The 15,314-nt window shown below is 34.3% G+C and overlaps 1 protein-coding gene across 1 annotated transcript in view; it reads right to left on the bottom strand.

Annotated features, from left to right (window-relative positions):
• Window positions 1-3,860: 3,860 nt before the first annotated feature.
• Window positions 3,861-15,314, bottom strand: part of Mo25 (calcium binding protein Mo25) — a 33,240-nt gene continuing 21,786 nt past the window's right edge. Inside the window, exons 3-6 of the mRNA XM_072545261.1 lie at window positions 10,299-10,467; window positions 10,078-10,242; window positions 6,095-6,199; window positions 3,861-5,959 (exon numbers count right to left, since the gene is read on the bottom strand). Of these exons, the coding sequence (XP_072401362.1) occupies window positions 5,777-5,959; window positions 6,095-6,199; window positions 10,078-10,242; window positions 10,299-10,467 (622 nt within the window). The 3' untranslated portion in view covers window positions 3,861-5,776. The remainder of the gene's footprint in view (window positions 5,960-6,094; window positions 6,200-10,077; window positions 10,243-10,298; window positions 10,468-15,314) is intronic.

A 15,314-nucleotide genomic window follows, 5' to 3' on the forward strand; every position in this document is an offset into this window, starting at 1 on the left:
GTTGTTGATCTAGGCGACACCAGAAAACAACGGATAAGCGTGACCAATCTATAACCAACAAATGTGCTGAAAGCTGCTAATTTCCGAGACCTCTGTTCACGCCAAGTATATGGACGTTGCTTTCAATGAGACAAAGATAATTGTCTTGTTTGAAAACTGCTGTGGGTAGTTTCATGTCAAAATATCACGTTGTATGTTCAAAATGTATTTTATGTTCCGAAGAGCTGTTCGGGAGTTGTAAAGAGGGGGCCTTTCCAGCCATATTTTGAAACTGTAAGAGGAATAATAACGAATGAAGATGAATAATAGAAGTGACGAAAAGAAGCAAATTAACAACACAATAAAAAAAATAAGTAGACAGTAGACGTATAGTATGTAGTCGAAAAAATCAAGACGGTTCCTTATTTATACATGTATCTTTTTTTTATGGTAAAATATTGGTAATGTTAAATCAAGTAGGCGATACGATGAATATTTGGACAAATGTGAACCGTTAATTTGTAAATTATACACAAAAAGTAGAAAGAAACAGCAATAAAACACTTTTCTCTTTAAAAAAACATGTAAATCAATTTGATCACAAGAGTTTTATGAGTCAATCACGTCTTACTTTGGAAATGTCTCTTCCTAATGAATACTGGTGAACTTATATACTTTTTATTGATGATTTATAGGCAACTCGTTAGATTAAGCTCTTTATATTAATTTCTAGGAACGATCTACAGTCTGATTTTAGTAATTAGCAGATGTCTTCATGTTATAATAACAGGAATACATTTAACGATACTATATCTGTATTATCAACAGACAGTAATGACTCTCTCGGCGCCACACAATACTTTAAAAAAACTCGAACTGATTCAGACAAGGGAATGTTAGAGTTGGGAACAAAGTTATTTTTAATGATTCGATTTGATTACATGGATCCGTTCCAAAATAACCGATCACTAAATAAAATAAGATATTCTTTAAAACATGGCTGTCTTGTCTGGTCGGGACTATATATAAGGACGCAGAGCCACACTACTGTTTGTTATAATACAGTTTTCCTACAATAATTTAGTTAAGTGCTAAAGAACAGTGGATTTTTGTAACGCCGAACTCCAATAGTTTATAATAGTGTGAAAGGTGTAGAGATTTACTATAATTTTTAAATTTCTAGGAAAGCGTCAATTGCTTAGAAACTCCATGCCTGCGGTTTATCACCAAAGCGTGCAGCAGTCTTTACCGTATTGTCGTTCTATCACGTTAGCTCATTTGGCATCGGTGTCTCAATGTATCGTGTCATATCTGTTACCAATATTACTTTGTGCCAGTGAGACCTGATTATTGCTCAAAAAAAAAACTAATATAGAAGGTAAAATAGCTTGGATGAGTAATGAGCTGTATCAAATTTTGTCGTTGGATAAGAGATGGTATATTTGGATATTTCTAGCTGTTCATAATTGACAAAAGTGCCCAGGTATTTTTAATAATTGAAAAATTGAAGAACTAAGATCTAGCACCAAATTAAATCATGAAGGATCGTTAAAAGTAATTAAAGATTCTTAACCTACAATAATTAGAACAGTACAAATAGGGGTTGCTGAAGTTAAATGTTGAGGAAGTAGTGAAGATGATCCACGCAAAAGAAGTCGTATGCTTTTGGAAGATCCTGTATTCACCGAGAGATATTAAGAGCAAAACCACAATCGATTGCAACAATTGGAGCATTTTATAGGGGATAAAAAGGATTTAATACATCGTTTTATCACTATGTAGGAGACTTAGGTATACAATTATGATCGTAAATCAAAAGAAGAAGCTCACGAATGGTACGAACCGATTACATTAGTTCCGTAATGAGTTAGGGTCAAGAAATGGTAGAATATGTTAATACAGAATTATTTGGAATGCAAACGAATTTTGGTAAAAAGCTGGACTAAATAATAAACCAAAATCATTACTGGAACCTTTTAGATCAACAAACAATAAAAAATCAGGAAAAATGACTTGTTTTGCACAAGAAAGACAACACAGTTAAATAAAACTATTCTGAAAATCAGTGGATTAAAGTATAAATTATTGCAACAACCAACTTATTCGCCAGATTTAGCACCCTCACACTTCTCATGTCTCAAAAATGCATACTTCACATAATTATTGTTCAATATATCATTTGTGCAATTTATAAACCCTATTTTTCTTATCGAACGACAAAATTTATTGTAAACTCTACTAGCTTGGAGAGACAGACATAGAGAGAAAAATATGGAGACTGTTAACAGATAGGAAAGTGTTGGTTCCGAAATGAGTTATGGTCCAGAAATAGTCTAGGAAAGTGTTAATATGCATTACTCGGAATGCAAAAGGAATTTTGGTAAGAAAACTGGTAAAAGATCATTACTATAATCTTCTGGATCAGATGGATATAAAAAAATTGCGACAACAAATATATTTGACACAAGAAAAAATCATGTCCATCAAGTTACCGCAGCTGAAAAAAAAAGACTATCGTGACAATCAGTGATTTATAAAAAAAAATTGTGGCAACATCCAACATATTCGCCAGATTTAGCACCTACGAACTTCTCGCTGTTCTCACGTCTCAGAAAATGCATACTTTCGATAATTTACGTTAAACGAAGAGATAGTGGCAACCGAGGAAAAGCATTCACTCCAGGAAGAGTCTATTCCACAATGAAATATATCTCAAACCAACCAAATGTATATCATTTATGCATTATATAAGCTATGTTTTTCTTATCGAACGGCAAAATTTATTGCACCAATTTAGAGCTTAATAAATAAAAAAAAAAAATAAAGAAAATACTAGAAATAAGAGAGCAAACAAGAGCAAAAAATACGTAGACTGCCAACAGATAGAAAAATTGAGAAGAAATCGGTTCTCGAAGACCCAAAATAGCACACTTAAGTGTACATTTGAAGAAAACGTATTTTTTGCGACCTTCAAAGAAAACTGAAGTGATGTACTAAGTACAACATGGTTAGAAATTACTTGTATTTTATAGAAACAGATTGCTGAGTCTTTCAGAGTCTACTGAGGCTCAATATAGACCAAAATAGAAAAATGCCCAAAACAAAGCTTGATGGAAGAAACATATAAGAAAAGGAGACTAGAAAAAAGCTGTAAATTTACAAGAAGTGAGACAATATTTAAGAAAACCAACGAAAAAACGTTTGTTGACTCTTTAAAATAAATATTCAACAAAAAAACAAACTATTCACATGAAATAAATACTCACCAAACACAGCAGATTGGACAACACCTGAAAATACTCTCTAGAAGTATGGAAAAGTGTTTACTTTTCAAACTAATTTGATAAAAACTTTCCCATTTATAATATTAGAAGTCTTACATGCAATTCCTTAACGACATTCATTTTTATTGTTAGTAGTACTTACCCTGTAGTTTTTCTTATCAAGACCGGCTACTAAGGACACTTGTAGTCATTTTTCATCATCATCGTGATTGTAAAATGTTAATTACTACAACATAAGTTTTGTATTTAACAAATTCGTTTGTATTTCAATGCACAGTTCCTTTGGTAAACGACACCTGTTCTGGAAGATCTTCAAAATAGTATATAACTCCTACCAACGATCGCTCAGATAACCCAAAATTCACTCTTCGTTATAAAGCAACGTATAATAATAAGTAATTATTTCTTTACACAACAAAGATATTAATACATTTGTTGTACTATCAAGGGAATGATCAACAATCTATCACTTTACCCCTGTAAAACAGTCTACTTTTACGAGGGTTAAGCAAAGAATTTGAACTGTCTTTTTGGGTTAACTTGTCATCACTTACCTGATACCTCGCATTTTATCGATCAAACAGAAAAAAATTACCGTAAAATATTATTGGTTTTATTATTTACCAAATATTAAATATTAACAATGAAATACGCAGAATATTTTATTGATTAATGTTCATAAAAATACCCATTCACTAGAAAATAAGCCAGCTCGGGACTTTTAACTATTATCTGCTGCCTTTCTAACGTCCTGTTTCTATTCATACCAAAATGGTGTATGTAAAATATATTTATAAATTGGCATCTCGTAAAAACAATTTTATCCCACACAATTTATTACATCACACTTTTGTTTTTTGCTAATGCATGCTTTAAATGAAAGCGTAATGCTTTTTTATAGTATTACTCCTCAATACACAGTTCAAACACAGATAAAAACTAGTAATAAAATGATTGAGGCGTTCGGAATGGAGGTGCATCCCACATATATCAATATAGTGACGAGTGCATGGAGTATGGAAAGGTAGAAATCTATTTTAACTAAAAATGTATCTAGAAGAGATATTGTATCATATCATACTACGAAATCCTTTGCTTTATATTTTATAGGAGCATTAGGCCACCGAAAGCTCGTTAAAAATTTTTACTAGGAATGTGGAGATTAAATTACTCATGTACAAACATTTAATAACACAATCCACCTAACTACATTATACACAGACGAGATATGAGTGAATGAAGATAAAAGCTATCAATGAACAGATTGAGGCTTCGAGATAGAGTAAATATTTATAGATGGAGGAAATATTTTATATTTTATAGGCAATTTCAGTGTCAATTTTAGCGAAATTGGCGAAAAGATCAACTTTTGTTTCTACGAATGTAAAAATTGGAAATTTTATCAAATTATTTGGAATTAACTTAAATTCCAAATACGTCCTTCTGTACGTTCTAGATCCTATATAACAGAACGGTAATGTACAGTTCAAACGCTCAGTAAAACCATCAATATCACTAGATTCCAAACAGACGAGATGTGAACGATGATAAAAACTGCTTACAAATAAATTGAGGTTAACTAGATAAAGGTGCATCCCTCATGTATCACTTAATATTTTATAGAAAGCATTAGGCTATCGAAATGTCGACAAAAAGATCAATTTTGATACGAATCTAAGAATTTTTAGCATCAAAAATTATTTAAATTTCAATTAGATATGTTCCAGATCCTAGATAATAGAACGTTTTCCAGTATAACGTTGCAATCAGTCTAAACGTTCAGTAAAACGATTATTATAACTAGATACTAAGCAGACGAGATGTGACCGATGGTAAAATCTGCTTATAAATAGGTTGAGGTTACCGAGATGGAGGTGCATCCCACATGCATCAAAATTATATTTCATAGGAACCATTAGGCCATTTATTAACGGTCGGGAAAACATCAAATGTTTACCAAATTCCAACAGTAACATCTCTATGGGCCTGCAAACTGTGTACATTTGAATCAGTGGTACAAAGTAGAAGGAAAGTACTGCGAAAGCATTGACAACCTAACAATGCATAATACTAAACATATTCTACGTGTAGAACAATGTGATATCATTGTTAGAAGATTGCCAAAGGTTTAAAAACTGTTTAAACAGACGTCGACGACACTAAGAAGTCTGAGATAAAATTTTATTGTACGTTGCAATACTTTCTGCGCAGGAATACATGAACGAGTAACGTTGATGTTATAGAACTTTTTATAACAGAGCACGCACCATTTTGTGCATTATTCCTTTGAAATTCCTTAGATTGGTTATAATATACTGATCGAAAAGTTTAAGTTTCGTTAAGAGATGGTTAGACAAAGGTTTTGAATGATAAATTATTTAAAATGCCGAACAATTGTGATTGTAATAAACGTGTGGGGGCAATTGCTCAATTTCATTACATCTAGTTGACTTTTGCAAATTAAAATGGGTAGCAATTAAAAATAATATTGACAAAGTACAGTATCAGTATATTTAATGCCCCGGTATTGGTTTTAGCTCCTTGATTTGCCTTATTAGATACGCCTTTTCGTCATTAAACTGCTCGTCTTCGGCTCGGTCTGTGTGGAACCGCATAAGAAATTCTACGAGTTTTTCTTGATTACGTAATAAAATGTCTAAAATTGGTTTAGGTTTATTTGGATTGGCAACGAATACCTGAAAACGTATGCAAGTGTTAGTAAATGGCGCACAATTAAAAAAAAATCGTTTTTTAAATAGTCAATTTGCCGTAGGCTCCTAGAAAAAACTTATCTAACCAAATATGTTGATATATATTGATCAGAAACTCACCTTGAATACGTGGAAAGCTTCAAATTGAATATTTCTAGACCTCTCCTTAAGCATATTCATCATTAATTTCAAGTTGTCGGGGTTCGATATATACCTGGTCATAACCTGTAATCAAATATACATCTTAAAGTTTATATGAAAGGTCTACCTAAAAATTTATGGTTTATAAACGTAACTGGGCATTGCTGGGCCTTTATGATGGTAAAAATACCTGGAGAGGGTCCATTGACCACCCTTTAGCGTCCAGACTAGACGATAATGATAGCTCAGTCTTTTGTAACAGTGCGGCGTTACTTATCGTCTTTTTTTAATCATTTATTTTCTTAAATAGAAGTAAATTTCGTTTCGTTTCGCCTGTTTGGTAGGCAATCCAAAATACCTTAGCCTACATGTATGATTGTCTATATTAAGATGTCCGATTGTAATATTGGGCGTTTATGTTGGTGTTCTTACTAATGCTCATTTTTTGTTCTCTTGCAATTAAGTTTTAGGCCTTATACCCATATTAAAATGAAAACAAGACATTTAAGACATCGAGGATAACAAAAGTGTAGTTGCGAATTGGTGTCTTATATACCCACTCGCGGGTGTTAAGTCTGTTAGTAAATCTTGTGACAAATACAACTGTTACTCCAGTGTATACTTAAAAAAGAGTCCTGAATTTTTTAAATACCAAAAAAAAAACCCAAAATTTGAACATTTTGGGCATGGTATGAGAAATAAAGAATAAAAAGTGAGAATAAGCAACAACCAAAGAAAATAGGTACTGGAAGATGAAGAAGACAGGCATATTTTGTTACCAAACGTATGCTACGAAGTTCTAACAAGGATATTGCTCCGAAAAATTGAATATTACATAGATCTGCAGAGACTTTTAGTATAATTTTCACTGCACTAGAGTGATACCTGAGCAAATTTTCAAAGTTAACTAAATTTTCGAGAAATTACACGAATACAAACTACTACCAACTTTCTATATACTATAAATATGTCTATGATATCTATAATCGCCAGTACCTCCTCTAGATACCAAATATGTCACCTCCAAAGTCAATAGACACACAAGCAATCTCCACCTGTCAAATATATTGCCGATGAATCATTAACTGGAGACCAATGAATCACCATTTCAAAATTTGTTCAGCAAGGAAAAAAATAGAAGTATATACATCGAAACGGATCACTTGAGAAACGAATCTTTCAGATACTGTAAATAAAAACGATGAATAATTGGCAATTTTGTTATAGTAATCTTATCAAAGACATTGACCCGTTCATTCAATTTACCTACCTTAAAAATCATTGATTGACGTTGAAGTATTAACAGTAATCGCCGTTATCGTATCTTTTGTTGAGAAATAAATGATAAGCAATCGAAAAAAATGATCAATAAATACGTACTAATCTCCTAGAGGTAATAAACGAATAATGCATGTTATAAAGTCGTTGCGACTGTATTATTTATATTAATTAGTTTTGAAAAAAACGAAAATTCTTTTATTGGTTGATGATAAAATATTAATTAAATATAAACTTAAATCTGCGACTATTAGCCATTTTTCTGATATGAAAACTAATTATTTATAGCTTCTAGTTTGTCGTGATGAGGTTTTTCCAATGACATAAACCTCTTTTTTTCGAGAAACTTCATGTGAAACTATGACAATTTTCTGACTACACGCTGTATATTTGTGACCTTATTTGGCACCTGTTACACCTATATCGCTACCCATGACACTCCTGGGCATGGCAGCTTCAAGAGACGTCTCTAGTGTATGGAGAACGTAAGCGTGGGAAAATTTCAGATCTCTAGAGCATTATAAGAACTTAACGTGGGCGGTTAATTCCACGCTCCCCTTTCACCCCGATACCTTTGAAGAATACGCCCACGTAATGGCGACTTATATTTCAACTCCAGGAATATTTACTATAGGAAACTATAACAGATGGTTCAGAAAAGAGAAAAATTATAGCGATCCCTCAACCAAACGTTGTGCAAATGTATAACAAGGGAATGGGTGGTGTAGACTTATTCCATAAGCTAAGAGGTTTATATACGATTCGAATTCGATCTATTGGTATTGGGCGATATTTAGATTTTGCTGAATGGATTGGTGAGTTGAAATGGTCCTCCGAAAAGGGGGTTGGTGAGCAAGGTTAGCTGCCTACCTACTGTCAAAAAAAATCAATGCTCAGGACAAAGAGACCAAATAATCTACGAATGGCACATGGAACATCGCATCGTGGAACAAACCGGAACAGGAAGTTATGCAGGAATTGGAGCTCCATAAAATAGATATATGTGCCCTGAACGAAACAAAAAAGAAAGGGAAAGGAAGTGCCAATAGAAACAAATTTATATTCCTGTACAGCGGAGTAGATAAAAGCAAACGAGCTCAGGCAGGAGTAGGCGTCTTAATGCACAATAAATATAGTAACAATATTCAAGAAATAAGATACATCAACGAACACATGATGCTGGTTTGCCTTAAACTTCACCAGACGATACTTAATATTATCCCTGGATATGCACCGGATAACAACAAAAATAAGGAAGACAGATGCTTTTTATGGGCAGCTCCAAGATCTACTGAACACGACAATAGCCGGTAGTAAAACAATAATTCTCGGCGACCTAAAAGCCAGAGTAGTTAATATACCTGTGGATGGAATTACACAAAGATTTAACGAAGAAACGCTCAACGACAACGGAGAAAGACTTCTAGAACTTTGTTTAATGAATAACCTTCGAATTAACAACACATACTTTGACTACCCAATACAACATAAGATCACCTGGTCAGATACAAGAGGACGTAACTCTATGATTGACTACATTATAACAAATAGACAAACACAGCCCAAGAATATAATAGATGTGCGCACTCTATCTTCCGCCAATGTAGGATCCGACCATGGCCTGGTAATAGGAAAAATAAATATAGCAATCACCACACAAGGCAAGCGAAATACAAAAGTAGAAGAAAAGTTAAACATAGAAAGCTTAGAAGAAGAAGGGGCACAAAACTTGTATAGAAACAGACTAACAGAAAAGCTAAACAGCCATAACCTAGAGACTAAAAAGATTATAGAAGAAACCTGGACAATTATTAAAAAATGTATCCTACAAGCAGCGGAAGAAGCTTTAGACAAAAGAAAAGTTAACAGAAATAAACGGGAATATAAAACTCCATGGTACGATGAAAGAGTGAAAGCACTAGCAAATGAAAAGAAACAAGCTTTCCTAACATACAAAGGAGTGAAGGCACCGGAGGCATGAGAAGACTACGCGAGAATCAGGAATATAGTAAACCAAGAAATAGATAACATCAAAAAAGAACACTGGGAGAAATTTACCGAAGATATGGAATACGACCTCTATGGGACCAGATAGATTAGCGAACATCTGTAAACACAACAAGCCGTATAGCAGAAGATCCGTTGGAACGCCGCCAAAAAGGTGAAAAGATAATGTACAGTCAACAACGCTTGAAACAGAATAAGAGGCAGACAAACAGGAGTAATCCTAGTCGCACAAAGAAGAAGAAGAAGGAGAAGCTTGAATAGTCAACATGTGGCTTCTTTACAGCAACATTGAGGCAATTTCTTTATTGGCATTTTACAGGCGACTTGTGAAAGCCCTGTTGACAGCCCCAGATATTCCAACGCCACGTGGAATAAATTACAAAGAAAAGAAAAACGTAAATTTTGCAGATTGCTATTAAAAACAACCTCTCTGTATTTTATGCTGAATTTTTGATTTTGTTTTGATAAAAATTGAATTTTGAGCATTAATGGGTGAAATACCTGTTAAATTCCGTAAAAAGGAAGTATACAAGTGTTTGTTTAAAAATAATTGATGTATGCTGTATAAAGTCATACGTTTTAAAAATCACAATAAACACGAAATATACAACGAATCGCTTTTTGCATTAGAATGAACGTTTCTACAATTACTTATTAGTAATAATGATCGTACTTACTGTGAAATTATGTCTATCGAGTAGTAATTCCCCGAGAAGCTTCAGACTTTGACGACGAGTGACGTAGTTCTCAGAATTGAGAAGTCTCTGATAGTGATTAAATACTTTATCGTAGTTCATTTCTAAGAAATCGGCGCATAAAATTTTGTGTCTGGTTAACAATTCCTAAAAAACGATCGATATTTACACACAACATCGAAAATGTCGGTCTCGTAACTTACCTTAAACGTAGAAAACGCATCCGAAGCTATATCAAAAGTAGAAACTTCCACGTATCGAAAAAAGTTATAAAAATCATCTGAGTATAACATTATTTTTGCCAGCGCTTCGTATCTAGCACATTCGCGTAACATAGTACCACAGTTTAAAGCTATTTCTTGATGCTCATACCTAAAAAAAAGAATTTTTTTAAAAATGAGCACCCACGTTGGGTGCCAATTTATAACAAAAATTATTTCAGTGCCGATGTAGAGAGAAATGTTGGGTGATAGAAGGTGAAGGATGTAGAAGGATTTAGATACAAGAGATCAGTAGGTTTCAAGACTTACGTTGATTTTCGTATGGTTTTCTTTCTGGGAAAATCTATACAGATATATGAGCCGTTGAGAGCAAAAGTGGTGTAAGTCATGTGTTTAAATTCAAATATGGTTGTATAAATTAATCATTACATTTTTCCTCTCCTGTATTCATCCGATCCTAATAGTACCGCTGAGGCTCGGAAATACATCTCGCAAACAGAAGAGCACCAGTCGTTAAGAGGAAAAGACGTAACCCGGCAAGTGAACCCATGCACGCATATTGAATTGGTTTTGTTCGTTGTTTTCGTAGTGCAAACCATGGTAATTAGACCCGGCGGTAAGTTTTTACCTAGTTTTACCTAAACCTATAAATTGTCTTTGATTGTTTATTGCAACCATTTAAATTTGGATCATTATTTGCACCTATGAGTAAAAGTTCATTTTTTCTCGCCAGAGTTATCAAAGGAATAGTTCGTGTTACTACTACTTACATTTAAAGCATTTTTCTTGCATTTCCTGTTACAAATAAGTTTTAAATATTAGTTTAAATTTGATTTTATAGTAATTATGTCTTCAAATTTCCACTTCGATTCAGATGATGACATAACAGACTTGGATTATGTTCCACCCAACGAATCAAGAAGTAGTGATGGTAAGTATTTGTCATTGTTCAGATAATAGCTTTTTATTTGTTGCGCCGGTTGTTTTAGTAGATACTTGGGCATACATAAACTGATAACTTAGTAATATAAATGTGTATCATTTCTGGTAAACTAAGTATTAATTTTTGTGTTCCAGATGATAACGAGGTCAACTTGGAAGTTAATTCTGTAGTTGTTTTACCCACTGTAGAATCTTCTGTATGTGAAAAGGATGAAGATATTCTTGTCAAAAAGACAAAAAATTCTCTTTGTAGAAAAGGAATTTTAAAAATGCAGAAAGAAAGGCTGGTAAGAATAAAATATTTGAAAATAAAGACTGCAACTGCAATAATAAAAAATGTTATGAGAAGGTTAGTGAGACAAGTCGGAAAATTCTCTTGGGGGACTATAAAAGACAAAATTGTTATATATGTGGCCGAGTACGAAAAATAGCAGTTGCGAATAGACAAAGGCGTAATGAAGACCTGTACACATAAGTATTTTTTGAACATTGAGGGCTTCAGCCACATTGTTTGTAAGCAGTATTTTTTGCAAACATATCAAATTTCTGATGGTAGAATGACAAGAGCCTTGCAGAAAGAAAGGTCTGGTAAAGTAGGGGAAGATTTAAGAGCGTAGGCGCAAAATTTCGGGCCAATGCTTTTTAAATGCATTCATTTTTTTCGAATCCTGAGAAAACCAATACGTATTTTTAAAAAATTTAAACGCAGAATGAAAGAATACAATATTACTGAGGGCCGAAAGTCCCTGAAAACTTCTATAATGTTTATTTTAATAAGTTACACTGGTGAAAAAGAAGAGAAAATTTACTGTGATTTTTAATTTCAAATATCTCATTCAAAAAAACTTTTTGTTTATTTTAAGGGACTTTCGGCCCTCGGTAATAATGTAATCTTGCATTCTGTGTTAAAATTTTTCAAAAATATTTGTTGGTTTTCTCAGGATTCGAAAAAAATGAATGCGTTTAAAAAGCATTGGCCCGAAATTTTGCGCCTACGCTCTTAAGAGAGAAGAGTGCAAGTTACGATAAAACTGATGAAGCGCGTGTTGGGTTTGTAAAAAATCATAATAACAGTTTTCCTGCTGACACCAGCCATTATACGAGAACTCATAATACAAACAGAAGATACTTAGATCCCTGTCTTAATGTTAGAAAGATGTTTGCTTTATACAAAGAAAAATGCCTGGAAGATGGATTGCAACCGGTTAGTGAAAACATGCACAGAAAAATATTTTCTGAGCAAAACCTACATTTTCACCATCCTAGAAAGGACACAGTGTGATAAATTTAAGTTACGCATAAACGCAGTTGACGAATCTGATAAAATAACCTTGAGGGCCAATCACGAACTACATCTACGAGGGTGGATTGATATAAAACTAGCCTTTGATAGAAAAAACAAGTTTTTTGGAATAAAATCGATTTATTTCTCAACATACTCCCCTTTTTGCTCGATACACTTAGTAAGACGATGTTCCAATTTTTTTATCCCATCCGAATAGTACTTTTGCTCGAGCTCTTCAAAATAGGCCGAAGTTTCAGCGACGACTTCATCATTTGTTGCGAAAGGGCGTCCTCCGAGCCATTTTTTTAGGTTTGGAAACAGGAAAAATCGATGGCGGCAAGATCTGGGGAATAAGGTGGGTGTTCAACCAATTCATAACCCAATTCGTGTAATTTTTCCATGGCGACGGCCGATCGGTGAGCCGGTGCATTGTTTTGGTGAAAGAGCACTTTTTTGCGTTCCAAACCGGGGCGTTTTCGACGCAAATCAGCATCGAATCAATCCAATAATGCTGCGTAGTACTCACCATTGATTGTTTTTCCTTTTTCCAAGTAGTCGATGTGGATGATGCCCTTCGCATCCCAGAAAACAGTCGCCATCACTTTGCCGGCCGAATGTGCACTCTTTGCCTTTTTCGGCGGCCCTTCGCCGCGTTTGCGTCACCGTTTCGACTGTTCTTTGGTTTCCGGTGTGTAATAATGCACTCAGGTTTCATTAACGGTGATAAATCGGCGAAAAAAATCCTTCGGATCGCGCCGTATCATCGCCAAAAGCGTCTCCGAACTGGTCACACGTTTTTGCATTTGATCGATTGTTAGCAAACGCGGCACCCATCGCGCGGATAGCTTTTTCATGTCCAAATGATGGTGAATGATGTTGTATACGCGTTCGTAGGAAATGTTTAGGAGCTCTATTAACTCGCGGAGCTTAATTCGACGATCTGCCATAATCATGTCATGGACTTTGTTGATCATTTCCGGCGTGGTGACTTCATTTGGTCTCCCGGGACGCTCATCATCAAAAACACTCGTACGACCACGAACAAATTCGGCTTTCCAAAATTTTACTGATGCTAACGAAGGTGCAACCTCACCATAAACTTCGTCCAGGTCGGCTTTGATTTGCACATTCGTTTTACCCTTTTTGTGGAGGAATTTAATCACCGAACGATACTCGACTTTTTCCATTTCTCCGAAAACACAAAATTCGCTTGCTTTTGACGGCTGTAAAAACCAAACTAATTGTTTTTAAAACTTAAAATTTTGACAGACATCATGTCATGAATAGCAAATGTCAACACCGAAACCAATTCGGTATCAAGTAGCGCCATCTATCAAAGGCTAGTTTAATATCAATCTATCCTCGTAAGGAAAGCTGAAAAAGCCAAAGCTCCAATGAAAATCGATGCATGTTTGACTCAGTCTGTTATTGACATACATCCAGATTGACAACATCAATTGCCTACTACAAACAAAATTTATATTGCTACAATATAGGTGTGCATGACTTGAATACCCATAAAGCGTGGATTTATGTATGGGACGAAACTACGGCCTCTAGATGATCCCAGGAAATTGCATGCTGCTTAACAAAACATTTGAAATATTAAGCTCACTGTAAAAAGTAAAAAACCCATAATAGCGTTTAGCAATGCTTGCACGGGACAAAACCGCAATTTTAAAGTTGCATTAACTTAGCTAAAAATGGTAATGGATCCTAAGAACACCATTGAAGTGATAGATAGATTCTGACTTTGGAAACATTGCATCTGCCGCGAAAAATCAATTACATTATACTTCACATGACTTGTATGAAACCATCCGTAATGCCAGGAGAAAAAATAAGTTTAACGTTCACGTAATGAAACGTTCACGTTAATGATTTTAAAGGTACATTACAGTTGGAAAAATCGGTACGAAGAAATAAACTAAATACAGACGGAAAGTCAATTAACTGGCTGCAAATTCAATGGATACGTTTCGCAAACAACTGTCCTCATATAATGTTTTATAAGGAAACATTAAGTGACATAGAAGACTTTTCTGAATTGCAGTTGCCGAAAACGAAAGGCTCATCACAACCTTTTTATGAAATTCAAAAACGACCTAGGCCGGTTACGCCCAAACAAAGAAAAATGATATGAAAGATTTATTACCCTATATTCCTCCGATTCACCATGCATTTTGTAGCACTTTAAAAACGTCAACAGAGAACTTGGATGACCTGGGACCATTAGAACATGTAGAAGCATTCGATGACGAGAACGGAGGCACCAGTTCTGAACTTTAATAATGTTTTTCCTTTATAATGGTTTCGCTTATATATATTTTTTATCTTCTAGCAGTAAAAATTATATTGTATTACTTAACATTTCACAAAACTATATATAAAAATTTCAAATTTTATGTAGTTTTTTTCACCTAAATTTAGTCTGACATCACTTCAATGCAAATCATAAACGGCGAATAATAATTAAACTTGTTTGTTGTAAAAGTGGCGTAAGTCATTACCATTAGGTAAGTTTATTGCAAAAGTGGTGTAAGCCATTTCAGAGGCTAATAAAATCTCCATTATGGAGATTATTAGGTGAAAATACAGGGTGGCGCACCGAAAACGAAACAGATGCATTTACTGGCAGATGATTCCTTTTTAAAAAAAAACGCTTGGACCCATCGATTTTGTTATCGAGGGGGAAACAAAATTGGCATAAAATCACATTAACATTTGCAGCCTCCTAAGCGGGGGTGGCACCATCCCTGAAATCTTAAATG

The sequence above is a fragment of the Diabrotica undecimpunctata genome, chromosome 9 (genome assembly GCF_040954645.1).
Source record: "Diabrotica undecimpunctata isolate CICGRU chromosome 9, icDiaUnde3, whole genome shotgun sequence".
NCBI lineage: Eukaryota > Metazoa > Arthropoda > Insecta > Coleoptera > Chrysomelidae > Diabrotica > Diabrotica undecimpunctata.